This window comes from Cheilinus undulatus, linkage group 7, assembly GCF_018320785.1.
Source record: "Cheilinus undulatus linkage group 7, ASM1832078v1, whole genome shotgun sequence".
NCBI lineage: Eukaryota > Metazoa > Chordata > Actinopteri > Labriformes > Labridae > Cheilinus > Cheilinus undulatus.
Genome location: NC_054871.1, coordinates 5137545 through 5161523, shown reverse-complemented (window position 1 = coordinate 5161523; position 23979 = coordinate 5137545). Strand labels below are relative to the sequence as shown.

The 23979-nt window shown below is 38.1% G+C and overlaps 1 protein-coding gene across 2 annotated transcripts in view; it reads left to right on the top strand.

Annotated features, from left to right (window-relative positions):
* Positions 1-16605, top strand: part of LOC121511686 (1-phosphatidylinositol 4,5-bisphosphate phosphodiesterase gamma-1-like) — a 59768-nt gene extending 43163 nt beyond the window's left edge. For both annotated transcript variants that reach the window (XM_041790437.1, XM_041790438.1), the window contains 20 exons: positions 5-173; positions 329-448; positions 547-654; positions 747-931; positions 2988-3188; positions 3279-3398; positions 3481-3664; positions 4404-4481; positions 6162-6265; positions 8514-8610; positions 8697-8763; positions 10358-10524; positions 11601-11697; positions 11787-12011; positions 12143-12288; positions 12364-12478; positions 12571-12732; positions 14329-14417; positions 14646-14830; positions 15376-16605. In XM_041790437.1, coding sequence (XP_041646371.1) covers positions 5-173; positions 329-448; positions 547-654; positions 747-931; positions 2988-3188; positions 3279-3398; positions 3481-3664; positions 4404-4481; positions 6162-6265; positions 8514-8610; positions 8697-8763; positions 10358-10524; positions 11601-11697; positions 11787-12011; positions 12143-12288; positions 12364-12478; positions 12571-12732; positions 14329-14417; positions 14646-14830; positions 15376-15436 — 2680 coding nt within the window. In that variant the 3' untranslated portion in view covers positions 15437-16605. The remainder of the gene's footprint in view (positions 1-4; positions 174-328; positions 449-546; positions 655-746; positions 932-2987; positions 3189-3278; positions 3399-3480; positions 3665-4403; positions 4482-6161; positions 6266-8513; positions 8611-8696; positions 8764-10357; positions 10525-11600; positions 11698-11786; positions 12012-12142; positions 12289-12363; positions 12479-12570; positions 12733-14328; positions 14418-14645; positions 14831-15375) is intronic.
* Positions 16606-23979: the final 7374 nt, after the last annotated feature.

Here is a 23979-nt window from a genome sequence, read left to right as displayed (position 1 = left end):
TCAGGTACCCTGTGATCCTATCCATCGAAGATCACTGCAGCGTGGTCCAACAGAGGAACATGGCCACGCACTTTAAGAAAGTGTTTGGAGATCTGCTGCTAACGAAGCCGGTTGATAACAACGCAGAGGAGCTTCCATCACCCTACCAGCTCCGGAGGAAGATCCTCATCAAGGTACACCTGCAGAATTTATAATGCACATTTAAAATTTGACTTTTCCTAAAACAGTATATACATTCTGGAAAATGCTGCATGATATCTTGGTGATCCTGAAGCTAATCTTTAGAGTTTATAGGAGAAAATCAGTAAGTTTTTGATTTGTGTCACAGCACAAGAAGCTGGTGGAAGGCACAGTTTATGAAGAGGTAACGTCAGCCAGCTACTCTGAAAACGACATCAGCAACTCTCTGAAGAACGGCATCCTCTACCTCGAGGACCCCATCGACCATGTACGTGTCCTTGTTACTTTTTCTAAAATATGTGTACTTAAAACTTAACAGTTAAAGTAATGTATATTGTTACTTAAACATATTTGTGTCATTTACAGACATGGACTCCACATTATTTTGTCCTGACAAGTAATAAGATCTACTATTCAGAAGAGACGTCCCACTACCAGACAGCTGATGAAGAGGAGGATGATGAAGGGAAAGAGGTAGAGCAAGGATTAAAGTAAAATTAAATTAAAAATGACAGTAGTGCTCCGGTTAAGATGCTGTTGCAGTTTACTTGTCTGTGATTCTTCAGGAGTGCAACAACAATGAGCAGCACTGTGCAGAGCGCTGGTTCCACGGGAAGCTCGGCGGAGGTCGTGATGGTCGACAGGTAGCTGAGAAGCTCTTGCAGGAGTACTGTGAGGGCGGAGCCAAAGACGGGACCTTTCTTGTACGGGAGAGTGAGACGTTTGTTGGAGACTACACCCTTTCATTCTGGTTGGTAACACCACAGAAAAGATGCTTAAAATGGTATGAACTAAAATTCCTATGAAAGTATTCAACTCGGGTGTTTTACCCTTTTATTCATCATTATTTATTCAGGATCTTATGAATCAGTCGTGGTCAAAATTTTACAAAAACCTCTGTTATGTCAAAGTGAAAACATATTTCTACAAAGTAATGTCAAGTAAATAAAATTATGTAATGTAAAATAGATGACTGCATAAATTTTATCCCCTTTAAAGTGACTTAATTCAACAGAGGTCCAGTCAAGTGGTGCTAGTAGTCTCACACTTAGTGAAATGACGATCAGCTGAGTGCAGTGACTGTGTCTCAATTGATTGTAGAATAAAGATACCTGTGTCTGGAAGGTCCTGTCACTGGTTAATCAGTATTCCTTGCTGTCATTACACCATGAAGACAAAAGAACACTCAAAGCAACTCAGAGAAAAGTTTATTGAAAAATCTAAATCAGGGGATGGATACAACAGAATTTCCAAGGCACTGAACATCCCCCAGAGTTCAGTTAAATCCATAATTCATGTATCAAACTGCCTAGAACAGGCTGTCCTTACAAACTGAGTGACCATGCAAGAAGGATACTCGTGAGATGACTAGTATTTATATTTATTTCTATTATATTTTTGTATTTATGTATGTATATATTATTTATTTATTCTTTCTTTTTATTTGTATTATTTTTTAGTCTTAGTGTTTTATCTAATGAATCAGATATATTTCATTATACATTGATTATTTGTGGAACTTAATATGCAAATATATATATGTGTAAATATTTAATGCATTTTTATTTTTTACACTGCTTTGGCAGTAACTGATCTGTTCATGCCAATAAAGCAAATTAAAATTGAAATTGAAATTGACTACTCTGAAGGAGTTCCAACCGTCAGCGGCTGAGATGGGAGAGACTCTGCAGACAACAACTGTTGGCCGGGTTCTTCACCAGTCAAAGCTTTATGGGAAAGTGGCAAAGTGAAAGACACTGTTGCAGAAAAATCAGATTCAGTCTGGACTAAAGGTCACCAGAAGGCATGTAGGAGACTTCATGGTCAAGAGGAAGTGAGGTCTTTGGTCTGATGAGGCCAAAATTGAGCTTTTTGGCCATCAGACAAGACACCAAATCACCACAAACACACCATGCCCATCTTGAAGCACGGTGGAGGCTGCATCATGCTGTGGGGATACTTTTTGGCAGCCATCTATGGAAGGCTTGTAAAGGTAGAGGGTAAAATGAATGCAGCAAAATATAGGAAAATCCTGGAGGACAATCTTATTCAGTTTGCAAGAGAAGTACGGCTTGGGAGAAGATTTATTTTCCAGTGAGGCAATGACCTGAGGCATACCGCGAAAGCTATTCAGAAGTGGTTTAAAGACAACAAGGTGAATGTTCTGGAGTGGCCGGGTCAAAGCCCAGACCTCAATCCAAGAGAGAATTTGTGACTGGACTTGAAAAGGCCTGTTTACGCTTCATCCCTGTGCAACTTTCAGAGCTTGAGCAATTTTGCACAGAATAATGGAGTCAGATTGCAGTGTGCAAGCCTAATTGAGACCTACTGACACAGACTCAGTGCTGTGGTTGCAGCCAAATCTGTCGCTAAATACTGACTTGAGGGGGGTAAATATTTATGCGACCACTTATTTTATATAACATATTTCTATTTTATTTGACATTACTTTGTAGAAACATGTTTTCACATAGATTTTCGTCAAAAAGCCAAATTATTTTGACCATAATTGATGTGTAAAATCAATGAAAAGGTAAAAAATCCAAAGGGGTGAATACTTTTTGTAGGCATTGTATAAATGAGGAGGAAGAAATGTGGATTACCCAATGGTTGAAAATGTAAGCACATATTTACATATTTGACTACCCTTAGAATACATCTTTAAAAGCAAATGAAGTCTGAAGGGACCCTTTTCCTAAGGGAATTCCCAATTTAATTAAAAATAACATTTTAAAAATAACATTACTGTCTGATGAATAAATACTCATCCCCAAGACTTAGTGCTTCCTCTCATCCTCCTCTGTCAGGCGCTCAGGTCGAGTCCAGCACTGCAGGATCCACTCCCGTCAGGAGTCCGGCTCCACCCGCTTCTACCTGACTGATAACCTGGTGTTTGACAGCCTCTACCGCCTCATCTGCCATTACAGGGACACACCTCTGCGCTGCAACGAGTTTGAGATGAGACTAGGAAACCCTGTACCTCAGCCCAACGCACACGAGAGCAGAGAGTGAGTGATCCATGACTGCAGAGCTAAATGATATTAATAAAACACTTCAAAAATAACTGATCAGCTAGTGTAAAATCTGATTTATTTCAGGTGGTTCCACTCCAGTCTGTCCAGAGTTCAAGCTGAACACATGCTGATGCGTGTTCCCAGAGATGGAGCTTTCCTGGTGCGAAAACGCAGTGAGCACAACTCCTTCGCCATCTCCTTCAGGTAGAAAAATCTCCACTCACACTGAGGGACGATCCCAACAATAACATTTACAACTCTTTAAGAATTTTCTGTCCTCCTTCAGGGCGGAGGGTAAAATCAAACACTGTCGGATCCAGCAGGAGGGCCGTCTCTTCATGCTGGGAAGTTCAGCAGAGTTTGAGAGCTTGGTCGATCTTGTGAGCTACTATGAGAAACATCCTCTGTACCGGAAAATGAGGCTACGCTATCCGATCAATGAGGACACGCTGGACCGGATGGGCACTACGGTAAAATCTTTTATAGACTATGTAGGAGCAAATAATAACCATGCACTTCTGTTGGTTTAGTTTGGTGCTTTAGACCAAACTCATGTTTCCTTGGATTCAAAATAGAACTTGAAGATTAAATTCTGCTCCTTCTTTGAGTTCAGGGTTGCAGCTATTGTTAATTTTCTTTTTTTATTAACGACCTGGTCCATGAAAAAGTAAAAGCCTTCCATCGTTAAGTTCTAGTAAAAGGAAAACGAATCTCCAAAATCTGTTGGCAAGGATTGTGGATCATTAAACTTGGTAAATGAACAGTTTGCCTGTTTATAAAGTAGTGAAAAATTTGCAGTAACTCTTAAATATCACATCTGGTGTTATTTAAGAAAGTTGTATCAACTAAAAGTCATCTTTCTTCATTAGAGCCTTTTTAAAACATTTTGAATAAGGGTTTTCTAACATCAAAGAAAAGAGAAGTGTCAGCACTCAAAATGTCCTTTTTGGTAGTTTTATTCAAGACAGCAAGGCACAATGGACATGTTGTACAAAGCTGAGGAAGACTAAGTCGAAACGCGTCCGTTGTGCCTTGCTGCCTTGAATAAAACTACCAAAAAGGACATTTTGAGTGCTGACACTTCTCCTTTCTTACTAGTATTTTTTGTAGTTCACCTTAAAAAAGTTTTTTTTGTTTGAGGGTGCTCCTTCCTGTGCTTTTTCTAACATCAAAAACTACAGCAGTTTTATTTTTTAATCTGTTTGTCAGGAGCTTGACTACGGGGCGCTGTATGAGGTCCGTACTCCTCATTTCTATGTGGAGGCCAATAAGATGCCATCAGCACGGGTGAGTCAGTCTGTACTTTAAAGCTTATATTAAAAATGTGTGCAATGATCAGCCAAATCAGTTTCAACTTTTAGTGCTGATTGGGGCAGAGTTTTCCTTTTCATCAGCTGTACAAAATGTACATATCCTGGAGAAAGTCACTAGAATATTTTAGCACAGGACTTATACTAAATCAGTGTTTCTCAACAGGTGGGTTAGGACCCAAAAATGGTAGTGAAACTCTTCCAAGAGGGTCCGAAATGTGTGCCAGGGAAAAAAAGTGGCAACAAATATATTCTATGGAAGCCCTAAGGGGACATACGTATATGTATTCTAGATGTTTTCCTATGATGAGGAGTAAATGTCAGTGTTTGTCTCAACATTTCAGTTGTTTTCTTTTCTTTGGATAATAGGCAGGTTTTTCCAAAATACTAATGAAATTCCTTATGAAATACCACATTCCCATGCTGTTTGGGGAAAATGGGGTAAAATTTGAAGCATGCATGCATTTCCTTTTGTACTAATGTTCTTTTAAAACATGTTTATTTGTGCCTGGCTCTTTGATTGATTATGTTTTGTTCCATTAAGGGTCTAAACTGCCAAATTCTTTATTAGATACATTTGAGTGGTTGCAAAATTTTCACGTTTGGGAAGTCTCTTAAATGGGACCCTTTTTAGACAAGTTTATATTGGTCTGACTCCGCCCCTCTCAGGAAATGGATGTGGCTCTCCATCCTCCTTTCAGCTGCCAGCTGAGAGGAGGATCATGGTAGGACGGCGGAAATTTCTTCCAAGCACGGAGGGCCAACCAAACCTGTGGGTGGGGCTAACTCCCCACAAGACATCATGAGGGGAAAATCAGAGAACAGCTTGTTTCCACACACATTTTCTGAAAGGTGGAGAAAGAGGGGAGGGGAATGGATTTTTCTGATTCTTGGGGGGATTGTGGCCAGAGGCACATTTTTTTTGTTAGAAGAGCCTGAAAATATGATTTTTGCGTAATATGTCCCCTTTGAGGAGCTTGTGGTGGATTCTGATGTATGACCAGTTCAGAACCACTGTACTAAATTGTTAACAGTAGACTCTATTTAGGACACAAGAATTTTTAAACATGGAAGTTGAAATAAAAAATAAAAAGATCTAAGCTAAAACCATCTAAGATAAAAATGGAAGATAGAAATAATAAAAGACAGGATATTAATAAATTAGCATTCATTATTATTCATGTTGCAAACTTGGCTTCAGTTTAAAACAAGGCATAAGTCAGTCTTTAATTGAAATATAAAGTTTGCACTATTTTATGGGTAGATAATTGAACTGATTTCAAGTAAGTAATGACAAATTTTGACTGAAAGTTAGAGGTATACACTGGCTTTGATATGAGTTTGTGCAGTCCAGGTACAAATTACAGTAAGAAAATTCATTCACCTTTTCACTGCTACTTGTTAGATTTCATGTTTGAGAGGTCTGAGTGACTTTTTTCTTTCAGAGAAAAAGAGGAAAACTGTCTTAAAAGGATAGAAAAAGAAAACCCAGAAAACTGAAAGAATGAGAACAACATTTAAATAGAGTAGGAATGTAAAAACTGGAAAGCCTCCATATTACGCGTTTTCAAGGATACTGTTTTATAAATATAGTATTCAATAAGTAATTCTTACTTTAATAAAGACTGATAGTTTTTCTTGCTGCTCTGTGTTTCAGTGTACGGTCAAAGCTCTGTACGACTATCGAGCTCAGAGGGAAGACGAGCTCTGCTTCCCCAAACAGGCGCTAATCCTCAACGTGGACAAGCAGGAGGGCGGCTGGTGAGTCCATCTCAGTGGGAACGCCACTTCCTGTGTTAGTGGCGCTCCAAAGAGTGACCTTTACATCACCAACAGCTTCTCATTGATTATAAAGGTCAATACTGCATTCATGTTCTGATCAAAGCTGGATAGTCATCCTTAAATTATTTTTATTAAAATATTAGTGTTCAGTATGCAATACATGAATTAAAGGAATAGTTCAGGATTTTTTGGTGGATTCATTTGAGGTACCTATGAGGAACAAAAGTCAAAGGGAGAAGTTTGTCAGCTCATCTTCTTAAATGAGGAATTGATCACAGTGTGGACACTAAAGTTAGACTATTACTGCAGATTATATTGATTGATTGATTAAAAAAACTGGCATAACCCTTTGCCTAATGTTTAGGTAAATCTTTTAAACCATAAACCCGAAATGTCAACTCTTTAAGTTTGAGAAGATGTGTGTTAAATCTGTCTGATTTTCAGGACATTTCCAAGTTTTTCCAGTTGGAAACTTACTTCTTATGTATCCTCATGGATGCATGGTCAATACATAAAGTTGAATGTTATATTTAATACTTTATACCAGTGTCACTCAACACTGCTCAACCAAAGAGCCATATTGTTGAGAAATGCATTTGCAAGAGCCACAATGTAAGTGGTGAAAAGTGGCAATTAAAATAGGTTAAAGGTAGCAAAAATGGTCAAATAGCAGCAAAAACTAGGCGAAAAAGTAGGAAAAAAAAACAGTAGAAAGAGGCAAAAATGGGCGGGAAATGACCAAAAAATTAGTAAATGGAGGCAAAAAATGGTTCCAAAGTGGCAAAAAATGACTGAAAAGTGACTAAACTGGGCAAAAACCAGAAAAAAAGGTGGGAAAAATGGGCAAAAGTGGCATTTAATTGCGAAAGGCAGCTTAAATGGGTCAGAGGTGGCAAAAAAAGGCAAAAGGGGGCATAAAATTGCAAAAAGCAGAATAAAGGTGTAACAAATGGTTGAAAAGTGACAAAAAGAAGTGGCAAAATGGGCTAAAAGCAGCAAACACTGGCAGAAAGTGGCAAAAATGGGTGGGAAGTGACCAAAAAATGAGTTAAAGGTGGTATAAATGGTCCCAAAGTGGCAAAAATGCAGCACCAAATGAGTGAAAAATGACTAAAATGGGCAAAAAGCATCAAAGAGTGGCAAAAAGGGAAATAAATTGCATTTAACTGCTGGAGGCAACTTAAATGGACAAAAAAGTGGCAAAAAAGATGAAAAATTGCAGAAAGCAGGACAAAAGTATCTAAAATGGTCAAAAAGTGAAAAATAGAAGTGGCAAAATGGGCTAAAAGTGGCAAAAATGGGCAGAAGTGACCAAAATGGATGGGAAGTGACCAAAAAATGAATTAAAGGTGGCAAAAATGGTCCCAAAGTGGCAAAAAATGAGTAAAAAAGTGATTGAAATGGGCAAAAAGCATCAAAGAGTGGGAAATGGGAAATAAGTGGAATGTATTTGCAAAAGGCAGCTTAAATAGACAAAAACGGGGCAAAAAATTGCAAAATGCAGGATGAAAGTGTCAAAAGTTAGCTAAAAGTGACAAACAGAAGTGGCAAAAATGGGCTAAAAGTGGCAAACACTGGTATAAAGTGGCAAAAATGGGTGAGAAGTGACCTAAATGGATGGAAGGTGAACAAAAAGAAGTGGCAAAAATGGGCCAAAAGCTATATAAATAGAATAAAAGTAGCAAAAAATTGCAAATAAGGGCAATGGAAATATACAGACAATAAAATAGAGATTGACAATAAAGTCTGACAGTTAAAGCCTACTGTATAAGTTTGGAAAACAAACTGATTAATGGGACTTTGAATGGATAATTTCTAAGGTCAAATTTCCCTTTTAAAGGTTTTCTGGGGATAATAATAATGTTCCAGATTAAGACATTAAAGAGCTACAATTCATCACAAGAGAGCCAGATGTGTCTCCAGAGCCACAGGTTGAGGATCACTGATTTATACAGTTTATATCCTATAAAATCAGCACTGAATTCACTAGAAAGACAGGCTCCATGTTACACATGCTTCATGTCGTGACGTGTCTGGATGCAGATGTTGTGCCCGATATATTTGTGGTTGTTGGTGATCTGGGCATATGTTTTTCCTGATTAGATCAAATATAGTTGATAAATAGGTTAAAAAGAAGGGTCCCTAGCAGCTTTTTTGTAGGAAGCCATACTTAAAACATCTTGTATTCAGTGAAACTATTATGAAATAAGAACTGTGTTGTCTTTAGGTGGAGAGGTGATTATGGAGGAAAAAAACAGCTGTGGTTTCCTGCAAACTATGTGGAGGAGGTTCCCTGCTCTCCCACCAGAGAACTCGATGAAGTGGTGAGTTTTGGTCCTTCTTCTAGGCAAAATATGCCACAATTAAATACATTTTTGATTATAATTACTTAACCCTTTTTTGGTTCCAGTCCACAGAGAACAGTCCTCTGGGAACCTTCCTCAAGGGCTTCATTGATGTGCCCACCTGTCATGTAGGTGAGTCTTAAAAGCAAATGTCCTTCTGCACTAAACAGAGGGATGGTTTCCATTTAGGTAAATCAAAATTTAGATCTACATTTTTGTATTTTTACACCTATACACCTAGAATATCTGAATCCAGTTTTGTCTCAGAGTAATGTTAGTGATCTTATAACCACATATTCACTGTACATGTTAGTGAACAGCAGCAGATATTAGGGCTCTAACTGCGATTTTTTCTTCGAGTATTGCAATTACGATTTGATATGCAATTATTTCTGAAGTTCTCTCTATTATGTTTTTTTTTAACCAACAAACACAAGCAATACATCATTCTTTATTATAACCACCACAATAGTAGATGAAACTAGAGCTGAACAATTTTGAAAAATATCTGATTGACTGGCATTGCAAATTGGATAGGAATTGATGTAATGAAGGAGTTATAATCATATAATCTTTCTCATATTTAATAAGAAAAATGTACAAAAAAGTAGGATTGTTGTAGAATGTTCAAAAAAAATTGGCTGTGGATGATTGCATGATCTGCATCTTCTGTGATTTGAAAATTGCAGCGGGCCATATTGCGATTTAATCTAATTTTCAATCAATTTCCCAGCCCTAGCAGATATCGATATAATGTTGCAGGGAGGGGTTATTAAAGGCCGCACTTGTAAATGAATTATAGGAAATAATGCATCATAGATATAAGTTACCAGATGCATAACTAAAGAGGTAAGTTCTACTCTGAGAGTATTACCACAAGAAATTTATGCAAAAAGGAAGTCCACCAGGCTGCAGGAAATTATTTGATCTTCAAAGTCGTGGCAGGAGCTCCAGAAGTTTATGTCTTACACTAGATGGCAGCACTTCATCTCACCTTGTAGCAGTGAATGTTCCCACTGCCTTCATTTCTACCTTTGTTTTTAAGTTTTACATAAATAAGGCCATAAGCTATCTGTTATTTTGATTTATCTGCTTTTTAAGAGTGGATTCAGGAAATTATGTGCAGATATGTGATCAACTTGTGCCACAGTAAGTGTACACATTAATTAACCTTCATTTACCAGGCTAGTTGGCATAACGATACAGGAAGTTTTGAGCTGAGTTTTTTTTTTTTTTTTTTTTTAAGATCTAATACAAGTACAGTAGGGGTCCTTATTTCATATTCTGCAGCTAAGAAGCTGTTGTTATTTCATGTAATGACTTGAGGAGGTTGAGAAGCACTTCCTTCCTATAATCTTGCTGTTGAGCCTTCATCAGTGTCTGTCACTTTAAGCTCAGCTGTAGAGCCTAATAAACAGTATAGATACCTTAAATCTTTGCAACAGACTTTTAGGACTTCAATTTTTCCCTCAGTTATTCAAATACCAGCATTTATTGCCTTGTTTTCAGTTTATCGCAACATCTGCATCCTGATACTCATGGCATTGCCATATTGTTATTACAAACAGCTCACATTATTACTTTAGACCCATCAGTGTTTGATTTTCACTATACTCCTAATAGCAAACAGTGTAATTCTAACAACTTACCCTTTCTAAAGCTTTTCAAAAGCAGCTGCTCTCTCGCATAAATCTCTTGTATTTCCTCCTCTTCCTCCTCTGTCCAGTGGTGCACAAAGATGGGAAGAATTCACGACCCTACGTGTTCACCATCCACTCCCAGCACCTTTCCTCTCACCCAGTTCAGACTTTGGATGTGGCGGCTGACAGCCTGGAAGATTTAACCGTGTGGGTCAGCAAGATCAGAGAGGCCACACAGAACGCCGATGCTCGGGTCAGTACACAAAACCTCATGTAAACTCTCTGTGACTTGGATAATGTTCCTCTAAAGCAGGGGTGTGAAACTCGACCACAGCAGGGGCCAGATTCTGGATTCAGGTTTAACCTGAGGACCAGGGTCACCAGTAATGAAATATCAAACAAAAAACTTGATGATAATTGATATTGAAATTAAAAAAGTAAAAAAATAAAATAAAAGTTTGAAGGCTCACAATTTGATAAAAGTAAATTTATAAATTCAAAAAGGTCAAAACATGAAATTGAAAATGAAAAATAATGTTTTTTAAAGGCAAATGTACTAGAAAGAAATCAAAATCATGAGTTTAAAAAGTCAAAAAATGAAATAAAATTTGTAATCATAAATTGAAAGTCAAAATATGGTTCAAATTTTGAAGTTGAGAGTCTGATAGGGTAAACTATGGGATTATGAAGTCAAAGTTTGGAGTTGAAAATATGAGATAAAATACAAAATAATTAGTTAAAAAGGTCAAACATGACATAAAATTTAAAATTATGAATCTTAAAGTTTAAGATGATGAGTTGAAATGCTCAAAGTATGAAATACAAAGTCAAAATCATAGGTTTGAGTCCTAATTGTAAGATGCAAAATTGAAAATGTGAAATTAAAACACAAATTAATTTCTTTTACCGTATTCCTGACTTTTTTTGTAATTATTTTTACTCTTTTTTTAATATTTTTGACTTAACAAGGATATCTTAAATAATCAAGGATAAATTTATATACTTTATACTTGAGGAAATCTGCAGACCTCATACTGATGGGCCAGTTATAACAGAAATATGATCTTGGGGGCCGGATTTAACTGTTCCACTGGCCGGATTTGCCCCCGGACCTTGAGTCTGACACCCCTGCTCTAAAGTAACAGCACCAAGCAGCTGTCTGAAGTGTTAAACTCGGTCTTACTTGCAGATTTTAAGTCTCTGATAAAAGGTTATTTGATTTTATGACAATATTGCTGCTCTCTCAGAAGTCTTAAATGTTTGAAATGCATTTTGTTCATTATTTTTCCTGGTTTTAACAGTGTTTTCTGCTTTTCTCCCTGTTAACAGATGCAAGAAGAGAAACAAATGGAGAGGAGGAAAAAGATCGCCGTGGAGCTGTCTGAGCTGGTGGTCTACTGCAGACCAGTCCCCTTCAACGAGGACAGTAAGGATTAGAAAGCTTTCTGCTTCTCTTACTTTATGCGTTAATATATTTGTAAGTGTATTTATGAGTGTAATGTTTTACTTTTCCAGAGATCGGGACGGAGAGGGCGTGTTATCGGGACATGTCCTCTTTCCCTGAGACAAAGGCGGAGAAGTTTGCTACACGCAGCAGAGGAAAGCGTTTCCTGCAGTACAACCGCAGACAGCTCTCCAGAGTTTACCCTCGAGGACAGAGGCTGGACTCATCCAACTATGACCCCCTACCCATGTGGCTGTGTGGCTCCCAGCTGGTTGCACTCAATTTCCAGACCCCTGGTTAGAGTTTGCAAATACTTGTGTATAAATGATAGATCAATGTGCGAGACATAAGGTGCATTAAAAAAATTTAGGATGAATTACCACAAATACAAGTTTAACTTTATGTGTGTGGCTGTGTTAATGCACAGATAAACCCATGCAGCTGAACCAGGCTTTATTCATGCTCGGTGGAGGCAGCGGCTACGTTCCTCAGCCGGACATCATGAGGGACGACGCCTTCGACCCTTTTGACAAGGACACCTTACACGTGGAGCCGATCACCATCCAGCTACAGGTCAGGATGTTTATACAGAGCACAAATACAAAAAAAGTTATTGAACAAGTTCAATTCAAACTGTGTGACTTTTAGGTGCTAGGAGCCCGTCATCTGCCCAAAAATGGTCGCAGCATCGTCTGTCCCTTTGTGGAGGTGGAGATCTGTGGAGCCGACTACGACGGCTGCAAGTGTAAAACAGACGTCGTAGGTAAGAAGACTACACAGTAAAGCCTTAACATGTGGTAATATGTAAACTTCAGCGCACTCAGGCTGTTGGCCTATTGTTTCTTCTTCTCCCAGCTGATAACGGTCTGAATCCCGTGTGGCTGCAGAGGCAGTTTGTGTTCGACATCCACAACCCCACCTTCTCCTTCCTGCGCTTCACTGTCTACGAGGAGGACATGTTCAGTGACCCAAACTTCTTAGCACAGGCCACCTACCCTGTCCGCCTGCTGAGAACAGGTCAGTATGGATTTACTCAATCATTTGATAAAGGGTCCCATTTACCCACAACTCAAAGGTTCTTCTCAAACTCGGTCAGAAGAAGACCCTAAAAAAAAAGCAGCTTAAACTTCACACCTGTGTTCTTCAATTGGTGAATGTAATGTCCTCATAAGTAGCATAGAGCTATACCCCTCTGATGCACATTAAGGGTAAACAATCAAACTAAGTGACTAAACTTGAAAGTTGATATTCTTTTAAATAGATGTATGAAACTCAAATGAAGGAAGTTGCTAAGTAAATTTTAGTTTGTACAGCACCCGTTTCAAAGTGCAAAGTCAGACTGTGCCTCACAAATATTTCAACTACAGTAATAACATAGATCTAAATGACTGGTGTTCAGAATCTAATAGGAGAGACTTGAAAGTATAATTTAATAAATAATAATGAAAAAAAGGAAATGAGACTCATTCAGAGCTTTTATGTGATGGTAGGTCTTGATGTTTTGTACTCAAAAATATTAAGTGCTCTTAAAAAACTTAATCCAAGCAAGTGTATTTGCCAAAAACTATCCATTGCTCTTAGGCCGGCCACACTATAGACAAGTGTTCCTCAACCCTGATGAACCAAAGAGCCAAACTGTTAAAAGATACCTTTGCAAGAGCCACAATCTAAGGGGTGAAAAGTGGCAAAAACAGCTTTAAGTAGCAATAAAAATAAGTTAAAGGTGGCAAAAAATGGTCAAAGAACAGAAAAAATGAGTAAAAATGGGGGTAAAAGTGGAAAAAGTGTCAGAAAGTAGTGAATGGGTGAGAAGTGACAAAAATATGAGTTACAGGGGGCAACAGATGGTCCAAAAGTGGCAAAAATGTGGCAAAAAAAGGAGTGAAAAGTGACTAAAGTGACTAAAAAGCAGTCAATAGTAGCAAAAAAGGGCAAGAAAATATAAAACAAGTGGTATTTAAAGGCAAAAGGTAGCTTAAATGGGCGAAAGTAGCAATAGAATGGTGAAAAAGGGCAAAAATGGGATAAAGGTGGCTAAAATAAGTTGCAAAAATGGGTGAAAAATACGAAACAAGTGGTATTTAATGGCAAAAGGTAGCTTAAATGGGCAAAAACTGGCAATAAAATGGTGAAAAGGGGCAAAACTGGGGGAATAATATTTAAAATTAAGACAAAAGAGCCACAAATATTCACAAAAGAGCCACATGTTGAATATCACTGCACTAGTCGATTTTTAAATCTTAAACAATTTTAAAAATGTGGCACACAGACATGGACTTATTTTACATCAATGTGGCTGCAGGGGGTCACAGAATGAAGGTGTGCTGAAAGGGATAATAGAGCATTCAATTAGTAAATTTAAAGCATTAATTATAGACCCTAATCACATCACGAATCATGCTGGCAGCCCTTTTCTGTATTTTTGTCTGGAAGTAAGATTTAAGGATGTGTCAGAAGACTGAGGCTTAAATTAAGGGTATTGGGGCATTTTTTGACCACAAAATAAAAAGTATTCTCATGTTGAGACATGAGTTTCTTTAGGGTTTGCTTTAATTGGCAGTGTATTGACAAAAAAATATAAACCAAGAAATGCATGCATGTTTTGTGTCTTAGGTTATCGGAGCATCTCTCTGAAAAACAGCTACAGTGAAGAGCTGGAGTTGGCCTCACTTCTCGTCCACATAGAGATCGTGAATGCAAAGGTATCTCTTTCTTTCTCTAGCTTACAGCTGGAAATGATTACTTTTGTGTTATTCTTTTTGTATTTGTACTATGTAGATCATAAGTCTTATCGTTTGTTCCCGCTGAAAATTTCTTTTGAGTTATTTAAAGAATTAAACAATATCAAATGGTGATTAATAAATGCTTTAAATGAGTTTTAAAGTACTTCTCTCTGTTTAACACACCTACAAACTCTACTGTGTCTGCAGGAGGAGGACGATGAGAACCTTTACATGTCCATCCAGCGGCTGCGAGATAGAACCAGCGAGCTGTCGAACCAGGTTTCCCTTCTAGAGAGGTCTGGTTCAGGAGATCTGAGCTACCAGCAGAGTCTGGAGGAGCTCAGAGCGGCTCAGGATCAGCTGAGCGAGCTAGTGGAGGCTCGAAACCGCAGGTGAGGATTGGATTGTAAAGTCTTTATCATCCCAAAGGGGTAATTTTGTTTATAACAGGAGTCCAAAAAGGATGTACACATCATTTAAAAATACATAACTACCTTGGATTTCCCCATGATAGATGAGCAGTGGGATAAGAGACAAAAATCCAACAGTCTACAGCATGTGTAATAAAGGCATCAGTGCCTACAGCTCATTTAAAAACAGCACATGGAACAAATGACCTCAGGTACTTCTTAGATTTTGCCCTACTGATGTAAGTAAACTTCCTCCCTGAAGGCAAACATCTAAACTCTGCATGCAGAGGATGCTGAGGGTCTGCCAGGATGGCTTTTACCTGTACAGCACAGACACTGTGAAAAAAAATAAAGCATGTATCAATTAATACTTTCAGAAATTTCCTACTTTTATATTTAAAAAAAGAATAAAGCATGTTAAGACCATAAACTCAGAGAAGCTGGCCTCAGGAACTACATATTGGACCTACTTTAAAAGGCCATCAATGGATGAGTGAAAAAAAAATCATAAATTTTTCTGTTTTTAGGTTGGTGGAGAAGAAGAGGAGGGAGAAGCTGAGGCAGCAGGTGGCAGCAAAGCGCAGCTAATTCTCCCGTCCACCAGAGTGCGCTAAACTGCAACGCAAACGGTGCCTGAAGCTGTGCAGGGACTGTCTGAGAGCACGCCACGCTCTCCACAGCAGAGAGGTGCAGAAAAACATTTATAACTGGAAAGGAAGAGAGTAAAATGTGAGAATAAGAGCACCGAGTTGGAGTGACAGTAGAGGAAAGAAAAAGAAAAAGAATCATCTCATGGACTAAAAAATAAAACCTCACTAAACTAAGCTATAAAACAATCATAAGCTGAAGGCTGAAACATGTGAAGAGTATACTGGAGATGAGTTTAAATTGAGCATACTGAAGAGTTGAAAGGTTTCTGAGAGGTGCTGCAAAGACAAGCAGACTGATTATCAGAAAGTTGTTTCCTAGAAGATTAACCTGCAGCAACATTGACCACTGGAGATAAGGAGTAGCGCTTTGCTTTGTGTTATATGATCAAAAACTGAAAAATATCCATGTTAGAGCCTTCTTTCTATTAAAAAGAGGCCGCCTTGTACTTTTGGAGACCTTTAGATGATTTTAAAGGTCACAGTAGGAATCCTACAAAGGGACATGAGCTTAAAATATTAAGTTTTAGGTTCACTAGAACATTTCCCTTGCGCACAAGATGGTAGTGCATATGCTTCAGATAGTTCTTTTTTTCCAGTTTTTCTTAATAGCATACACTTGTCTCAATATCTCAAGAGTGTGATGCTTTCTGTTTGCAAATTAAATTTTGTTATGAGCATTGAGAGCATAAGAGACTTTCTTGTGAGCTCAGGTTTGTTACTGCTGCTTCCCAGAGACCATTGTTTTATTTTTACTGTCCAGGACAATAACAAGGGGATGAAATATTCAATTGCATTGATACTTGCTTGCACTTCCAAGCATACTGCATTAATGCTTCATTGTGCGACAGCTGCTCAGTGACAAGCTAACATGCAACTGTGACACCGAAGCGTCTAGTACATTTTTACCTAGTGCCAATGTCTGCCGTGTCTGTAAAATTTTGTAGATATGTGCACCCAGGCAAAAAAATCAGTGCACTAGATGGGGTGTGATTGAAGATCAAAAACAGGCTTTATTCTGTTGCAGTTTTAAAGGTCACACTTTTTCAAGCTTTTCCAAAAAAAAATATGCACACTCGGCCTGTCCACAATCCCCCCAAGAATCATAACCCCCCCCCTTCAGAAAATGTGTGCTGAAACAAGCCGTTCTCAGATTTTTCCCCCATGATTTCATGTGAGGAGTTAGCCCTGCCCCAACAGTTTGGCTGTCCCTCCCCACTTGGAAGAAAGTCCCGCCCTTCTCTCCTGATCAGGAGAGCCACATCCGTTAAGCCACATCCATTTGCTGAGAGAGGCGGAGTCAGACAGCTCATTAACGTTTAAAGCCACAGACACAGAAACAGCTTGTTCTGAGCAGGGCTGAAACAGAGGGGTTTTTAGACATGCAAAAATCCAATACTGGAGTGTTTTTTTCAGCAACAAACTAGTTTTGGGACCTCTGAGACCAATATCAACTTGTCTTAAAGGGGTAAAATATGTGACCTTTAAACACTTGGGGGTGAATTTACAAAGTCTACATGACAGTTACATGTTGTTCATGTCTGATTCACAAAATATATTGCACTCATGATGTTCCAATGCAAACAAGCTGTGTACATTTTGCAGATCAGTGCAATTCACTCATTTTGTTCAGATTGTAGAGACACTATTTGCATCCCCATCCTCTAGCCTTTGTGTACTTTCTCTTACATTGTGTGATAAACCAGGCATTAATCTTCATCTGTGGAGCCAGCATGCCATTTGTTGTGATACCAGCACAAGCATAAAATGCTTCTAACAGCCGCTTTTGTAGTAATAAGCTCCACAAATGCAAAAAGCACAGACATGAATAATGTCGAACTGTTTCTGAAAGACCTGATTTTTTTCCTGGGTGTTCATATTGGCAGACGTAGTATTTTTTTGTTGCCTTGAACTGTTTTGACTACTCACTCCCCAGAAGAGTTGAGTAATGTTGCTGTGACAGTTCTTATCAGCTGATCTTAACAGGTTTGGTTGTCCCGTCTTGACTGACAGGGCAAACACCCCACTGCTGTCCAGGAGCTTCTAGAGCAATGGTTATCAACTGGTCTAGCCCTGGGGCCCACCACAGGTTTCATAATGACAAATCAGGGCCCAATTTTCATGTATATTTGTCAATGAATCACTTTTATTTAGTGAAACATGGCACTGTTTAGACCCCAGATAGAAATACAAATACAAAAAATTATACAAAGATAAAACCCAAACTCTTTCCAGAAAAAAAAAAAAAACAAATCCCCTGATATTTCTGTTGAAAACTGTAGAAATATTGCTGGAAAAGATTGCTGTAAGTTTATGGTTAAAGACCTGAAAATCTCTTGTTCCTTGAGAAATGTTCTTAGATCTAAAGGAAAAATCTCAGAGAAGAGTATAGAAAGTTTCAGGGGCGTGTCCAAAGAAAACTCTTAAAAATTCTACAATAAAAAAATAATGATAATAACCTTTTTGAGAAAATTTCCCAAAGTAAACTACCGATTACCCAAAGTTCCTTTCAAAGATTTGTAGGGAAAATCTTCTATGAGTTTGGATAATTCACAATGAAAATTCTTGAGTAGTTCATGGGGGAAAATCTAGTAAATTTTATTTCCTTCCTGTTGGCAAAAATAATTGAAGAGTGGAATAAAAGCACTTAAAAGACTCTTTGATGAATTTGCGACCCCCTGAAAACTGCTCTGCGACCCAGTTTTGGGTCCCCACCCACCAGTTATCTACTTAAAAAAACCTGGGCAACTTTTAGCATTAATTTTTTGGTAGATTATCCAGATTAATCTTTGTTAAAACTATTACTCTGTTTTAGTTCAAGAACAAAAAAATCAGTGAAATTTACGTATATTTTCAAGTAGATTGTCATTTTCAGCTTGTAAAATGACTCGTGCTTTCAATGCAGTTTAACACAATAATATGGATAATATAATTTATCATTCCCTCCCACTAGTAGTATTCATTAGGAACACCTGTAATAATTCTTGCAAAGGAAGTGTCTGCGCTTGTTTCCACACTTTCTTGATTTTCCCTCATCAATGAAATTAACGGAGAATGGTTACATTTTTGATTACCAAAATTAGTCAAGCAGTCAACTCATTTTCAGGAAGTCCTCTTTTCACTCATGGTGCAAAAGGGTTGACCATCAAAATCAACAAGAATCCTTCAGAAAGGTGAACAAAGGAATCCCAGCAGTGATCTCTGTACAACATTCAACATCTACAATCACCTGATCACATTTAAACATATCTAAACACATATACACACTCTGCCCCAGGGCATCATGGGAAAATTCTACTTACATATCCCCAGATTTGTTTCCCACCAATCTGATCTATCATCACTGCCATGTTTTCAGTTAGCATTTCATCTATTCCTGATTGTTAGAAAAGCCATTTATCACTCAATTGAGATACCCACAATGCATCACAGGGGGCATTTACTTATGGATGATGTAGTACTTTGTAGTTTTGAAACACAATGAAACTGAGTAAAGGTAACAAAGTCAGGCTTGGTTATGTGGATAAACTTTGGAAGATTGGCTCACATTACCTAAATTATTCTTGCTTAGGAAAAAAATCAGGGTCTTCTGTTTTTAACAATAGAAACTGACAACAAAATTAGATTTACTTCTGTCAACTAAAATCTTGGATTTGGAGCGTATGACCAATTGTTCAGGGAAGCCAGATATGACAGAGATTCTCACAGCGATGCCTGTTCACTCGCTTCTGTAACCATACATTTTGGAAATGACTAGTCAGACATTTTCTTTTTGTATTTGTGCAGATTTTTGGCCACAATGGATAGATCCTGCGAGAAGCACCAACTTTAAAGCAAAGATGTACTTTTAATGCTCAAAAGACTGATCTGGAATCAGCTGGTATGGTTGGAATTAAAGATTGGATCTCATTGAGTTCACTCTTTGTGTGTTTCAGCCTTCGGTGAAAAAGGATATAAGGGAGAAGAAAACTCAGGTTAAACTAAAAGATGAATTCAAAACTATATGGATGGAAAAAGGGAGCAGTGGGCACGCGTAGCAAAAAGTAAAAATCATGTATGTGCCTTTGGTGTTGTGATTGGTGGAGTTTAAATACTGGTGTGTTTTACACATGCTGAGACTGATTCTGTAGAACTGGAAGAGTGGCCCTGAAAGGGAAAACTCTCAAAACAGGAGGAGGAACTGGCTCGTCCGGCTTACACCACTACTCATGAAATGAGTCAAAAATGGATTTAAAAGACTGAGATCTGTTTCTTCTAATCAATCAAAGACCAAGTCTTCAGTGGCGCTGAATCCCCCAGGTGTCACGGGCTGCTCTTCTACCTGGGAGAGCACAAACTGGATGAAGTGTGTTTCCTCGCCAAACCACACGGACAAAGTCTTTTAATACTTCTTCAGAAAAGGGCTCTTTATATTTCTGTTCTACCTTCAAAGAGGCACGAGAAAGAGGAGCAAGCAGGGGAGGAGGGTGGAGGAAGATCACATTCCTCTCAGGGCCCTCTGGATGTCACCTGCACGATGGCTCAGGTGTGTTAGTCACACTCTAAAACACGTGTGCTGCATTTCATTAGTGGTTTGACTTCACCTCATTTTCTTCCCCTCAGCCCTTGGTTAAAGGAGAAGACAGAGAGAGGTCACTTGGAAAGGAGAAGGTTTGCAAGGAATAAGAAAAGGGGAAGGGATTTTAAATCAGAGGTGTCGCCTGCAGATGTTTGCAGTCATGGCACTGCAACGGTGGTTTATTCTTGTCATTCAGGAAACAAAATCTAGACCCTGATTCCTGTGGTTGAAAAGTAAAGGGTTCTTGTAATGGTTCCTAGTTTCTAGGGAAAGTTCCTGTCATTGAAAGGCACCAATGAATACTATCCGTTTTCTGGGAAAGTGAACATTTTTTTAACTGAGTTGTTATCTAACAGGATTATAAAGTCTACATGATGGTGCAAAAGAACTATTCAGTTGCACAGAAGCTGCAAATTGTTAACTTTGCTAAACAGTGGAAGTCATGTCACAAGATATTGATTTGATTCTTTTTCCTCTTTAGATAACCCCCAAAAAACAGACTGTATCTTATACACCAATGCGACTTACATTCTGGATTTTATTGCATCCCATTGCACTTCTATTAGCCACATCCACCAAGTCAAGATAAAAATCTTACTTCAAATTATTACAAGCCAAAAGTCTTAAATAAGTACCTGTCATAAGTAATATTTGCAACACAGCAAGCAAATTTAGACAGGTATAAGTCTTGAAATGAGACTATCATACTACTATAAATGGGGGCGTGTCTGTCTGTCTGGATTGCACGCCATACCGTTGCTCCAGTTGTTCTTGATACCCCTCATAACACTTCCTGGGTGTACTGATTTGAAACTGGTATCACAAAATTTCTTAAAGTTTACAGATTTTCTATCAATTCCAAAGTTTTGCACCTTTTGCTTTGTTTTGTGCCCTTCCTATCTTCCTTCCCATTGCGTCACTTCCCCTGCATAACACATACGCTCACTGCATCACCATGCCTTAGAGCAGGAGTGTCAGACCCAATCACAGAAGGGGCCGAATTCTGAATTCTGAGGGCCTAACAGGGTCCACGTTAATCCAAACTGTTAAACTCATTTTCGCCGGTAATATATTATGGGGAAAAATTAAGCATTGATGATAAATGATTTTGAGATTTAAAAAATCGAAATGAGAAGTTAAAAGGCTCAAAATCTGAGATAAAAAGTCAAACTTAATAATGCATAAAGTCAAAACATGAAATTAGATGTTAAAATAATGCTTTTAAAAGGCAAAAAAAAAAAAAAAAGTCAAAATCATGTTTTTAAAGCCAAAATATGACTTGAAATTTAAAATTGTCAACCTAAGATGTGAAAATATGAGATAAAAACTCAAAATTATGAATTGAAAAGGTCAAAATCTGAGATAAAAAACTCATAACTGAAAATTAAATAAGTCAAAATATGACATAAAAAGTCAATTATACATAAATAAAAGCAAAATATTCGACAAAAGTCAAAATAACAAATTGATAAAGTCAGACTATGAGATAAAAATCAAAATGATTGACTGAAAAAGCCTAATTATTAGCTAAAAAAAAATGTCAAAATAATAATGTAAAAGTTCAAAATATGGCATAAAAAGTCAAAATAATAAATGTAAAAAGTAAAAAAAATAAGATTAAAGTCCACATAATAGATAGAAGTCATAATTATGTGCAAAATTAAAAAATATGAAAGAAAAAACAAATGAATTTCCCACATTTCTTTTTATGTAACTAATTTTACTCTATATTTTTTACATTTTTATGACTTAAGGATATTTCATATCATCAAGGTTATGTTTACATTTTTATATGGGAGGAGGCACTGTTGTGCGTGACAAGGATGTGAGTGTTGTGAATGGTTTTTTTTTTTCAGACTCTTTCGGGGAGGAAACTTTGTCAAGGTGGTACTTCAGTGAACACATTGAAATGACCATTCCTTTAAATAAACACTATTATTCTGAATATTTAGCATAGACTAAAGGAATCTGTGACAATGCAGGCGGGATAGGACACACATGTTGGGGGTGCAGGCGGGGATGGACAACACATGTGGCTGGAGTGGAATTAAGAAAAACGTCCCACACAGGGTCCTAGTTCTATCTAAACATAGAAATCTCAATCTAAGACACCTCATTAAAGTTCTCTTTCTATTTTCACTTACTACAGGGAATTCAGTCCTAATTTTTTGGCTTGTAATAACTTGAAATAAGTTGTTAATCTGAACATGGTGGAATTATTGACCAAATTGTGCTTGGTTTCTTGCCAACCTGTGGATGTGTTTAGTTGAACCAAATGCTATCAGCTGCTTTTTGGGGGTATTTATGACTCACTCACTCACTTTGCCCTCCAGTAGTTGACTTTAAAGTTCTTTTAAGTGCTTTTGCCAAAGCCAGCAGCGCTTTTTATGGTGGGATATCCTTTGAAATTTGGGGGAAAGTCAATGACAAAGGGTTTAGTCAGTAATGAAACGCAGCAGCACTCTAAACAAGGGCTATCACTGAAAACTAGCAGAGCACTCTTTCACCTGCCCGCTCAGAGCTCTCAACCTCTAACCTAAACCACAAGGATCAGACCCCTGTCATCTGGATCTAATCTATAGATGTGGGCTGAGCTGGTCCTGGATCGGCCAAAAGCAGCAGCAGCGTCGATCAGACCCAATGCATGGCTTCATTTCTGATAAACCCCTCCCCCCTCTGTAGCTACGTCACCTTCCCATCATGCTCCTGTTTGAGTTGTCATTGTATATAACTTTTTATTTATCTAATGTTAGATAGCTGAAAAAAATCAGTAGAAGGATGATTCTGGATCGTGTTTGCAGAGACTTTCTGTAGAGATGTTAATTTGTGTTCCTGGAGCTCCCTTTAAACGTCCCCATAGACACACACCTCGCTCTCCCTCTGCTGCAGGAGGGATTTCTTTCTATGCAACGTTTTGGCCTGAAGCCATTATGTTATTAAGAAACTGACCCATATTGTTTTTCTCTGTATCCATGCTAACTGTCCAGTATTATTACTCTGCATTACAAATCCTCTGCAAGTTTCCATTTAATAAAAGCGCTTTCATGTTTATGTTACTGTGGTGTTTATTTGAAACAGCACATTATTAGTCTTAAAAGTACTGTGGACCCCGTATCAGGGTATAAAGGGGAGAGTTTTCTGGGGCCCAGACAATGAGGGCCCATGGTGGTCTGCAAAACATGCTCCATTATAAAGTTAAACTCTGATAACCATATATTATTTTAAAGCAGGAATAATAACCACTCATATCAAAGCAACACACATTTGAAAATGAATTTTATTTACTTATGCTGTAGTACAGTATAGCCTTATTCAAACCCGTTTTATTAAAAACAATAACCCTTTTAGTAGTGATGTTAACAATGTGGATGGGCACACTGATAAATGTGACAATGAGAGGAATTTCAGATCTCAGAACTAAGCCGCTAAAATGACAGGATACCAGAAAAAAGGAGGAAGTTCAGAAAACTATAATAGGAAAAACTGATTTATTGTGAAAAGTGACACAAACATAACCTTGCAAAGCAGTTGGATTCACCCGTTTCTGTGTTTCTCACTGGTGAATCCATTGTGCAAAGCTCCCGTCTGAACCGTTTGGGCCCGGTTAGAAAGTGACAGGACCAATCAGTAATGAGGGGCAGTACTTTCAGGTGGGGCAGAGTCATGATGTAAGCAAGCAGCAACAAGAGGCTGGCGCAATTATGGTGGAAGACATTAGCGTGGATGCTGCTAAAGCGCCAGTTTTATCAGAACTTTACGACATTTCTCCATTAAAAGAAGAACAAAGAACAGCAGTGAGCTGTTTTCTTTTCAAAAACAAAGTCATGTACTGACATATCTACAGTCGCCATGGTTCAAGTTATGCAGCTCTCTATGGAGTTTTATCCTCGATAGTGGCTACATCACATTTTTTTTGCTGATTGGCC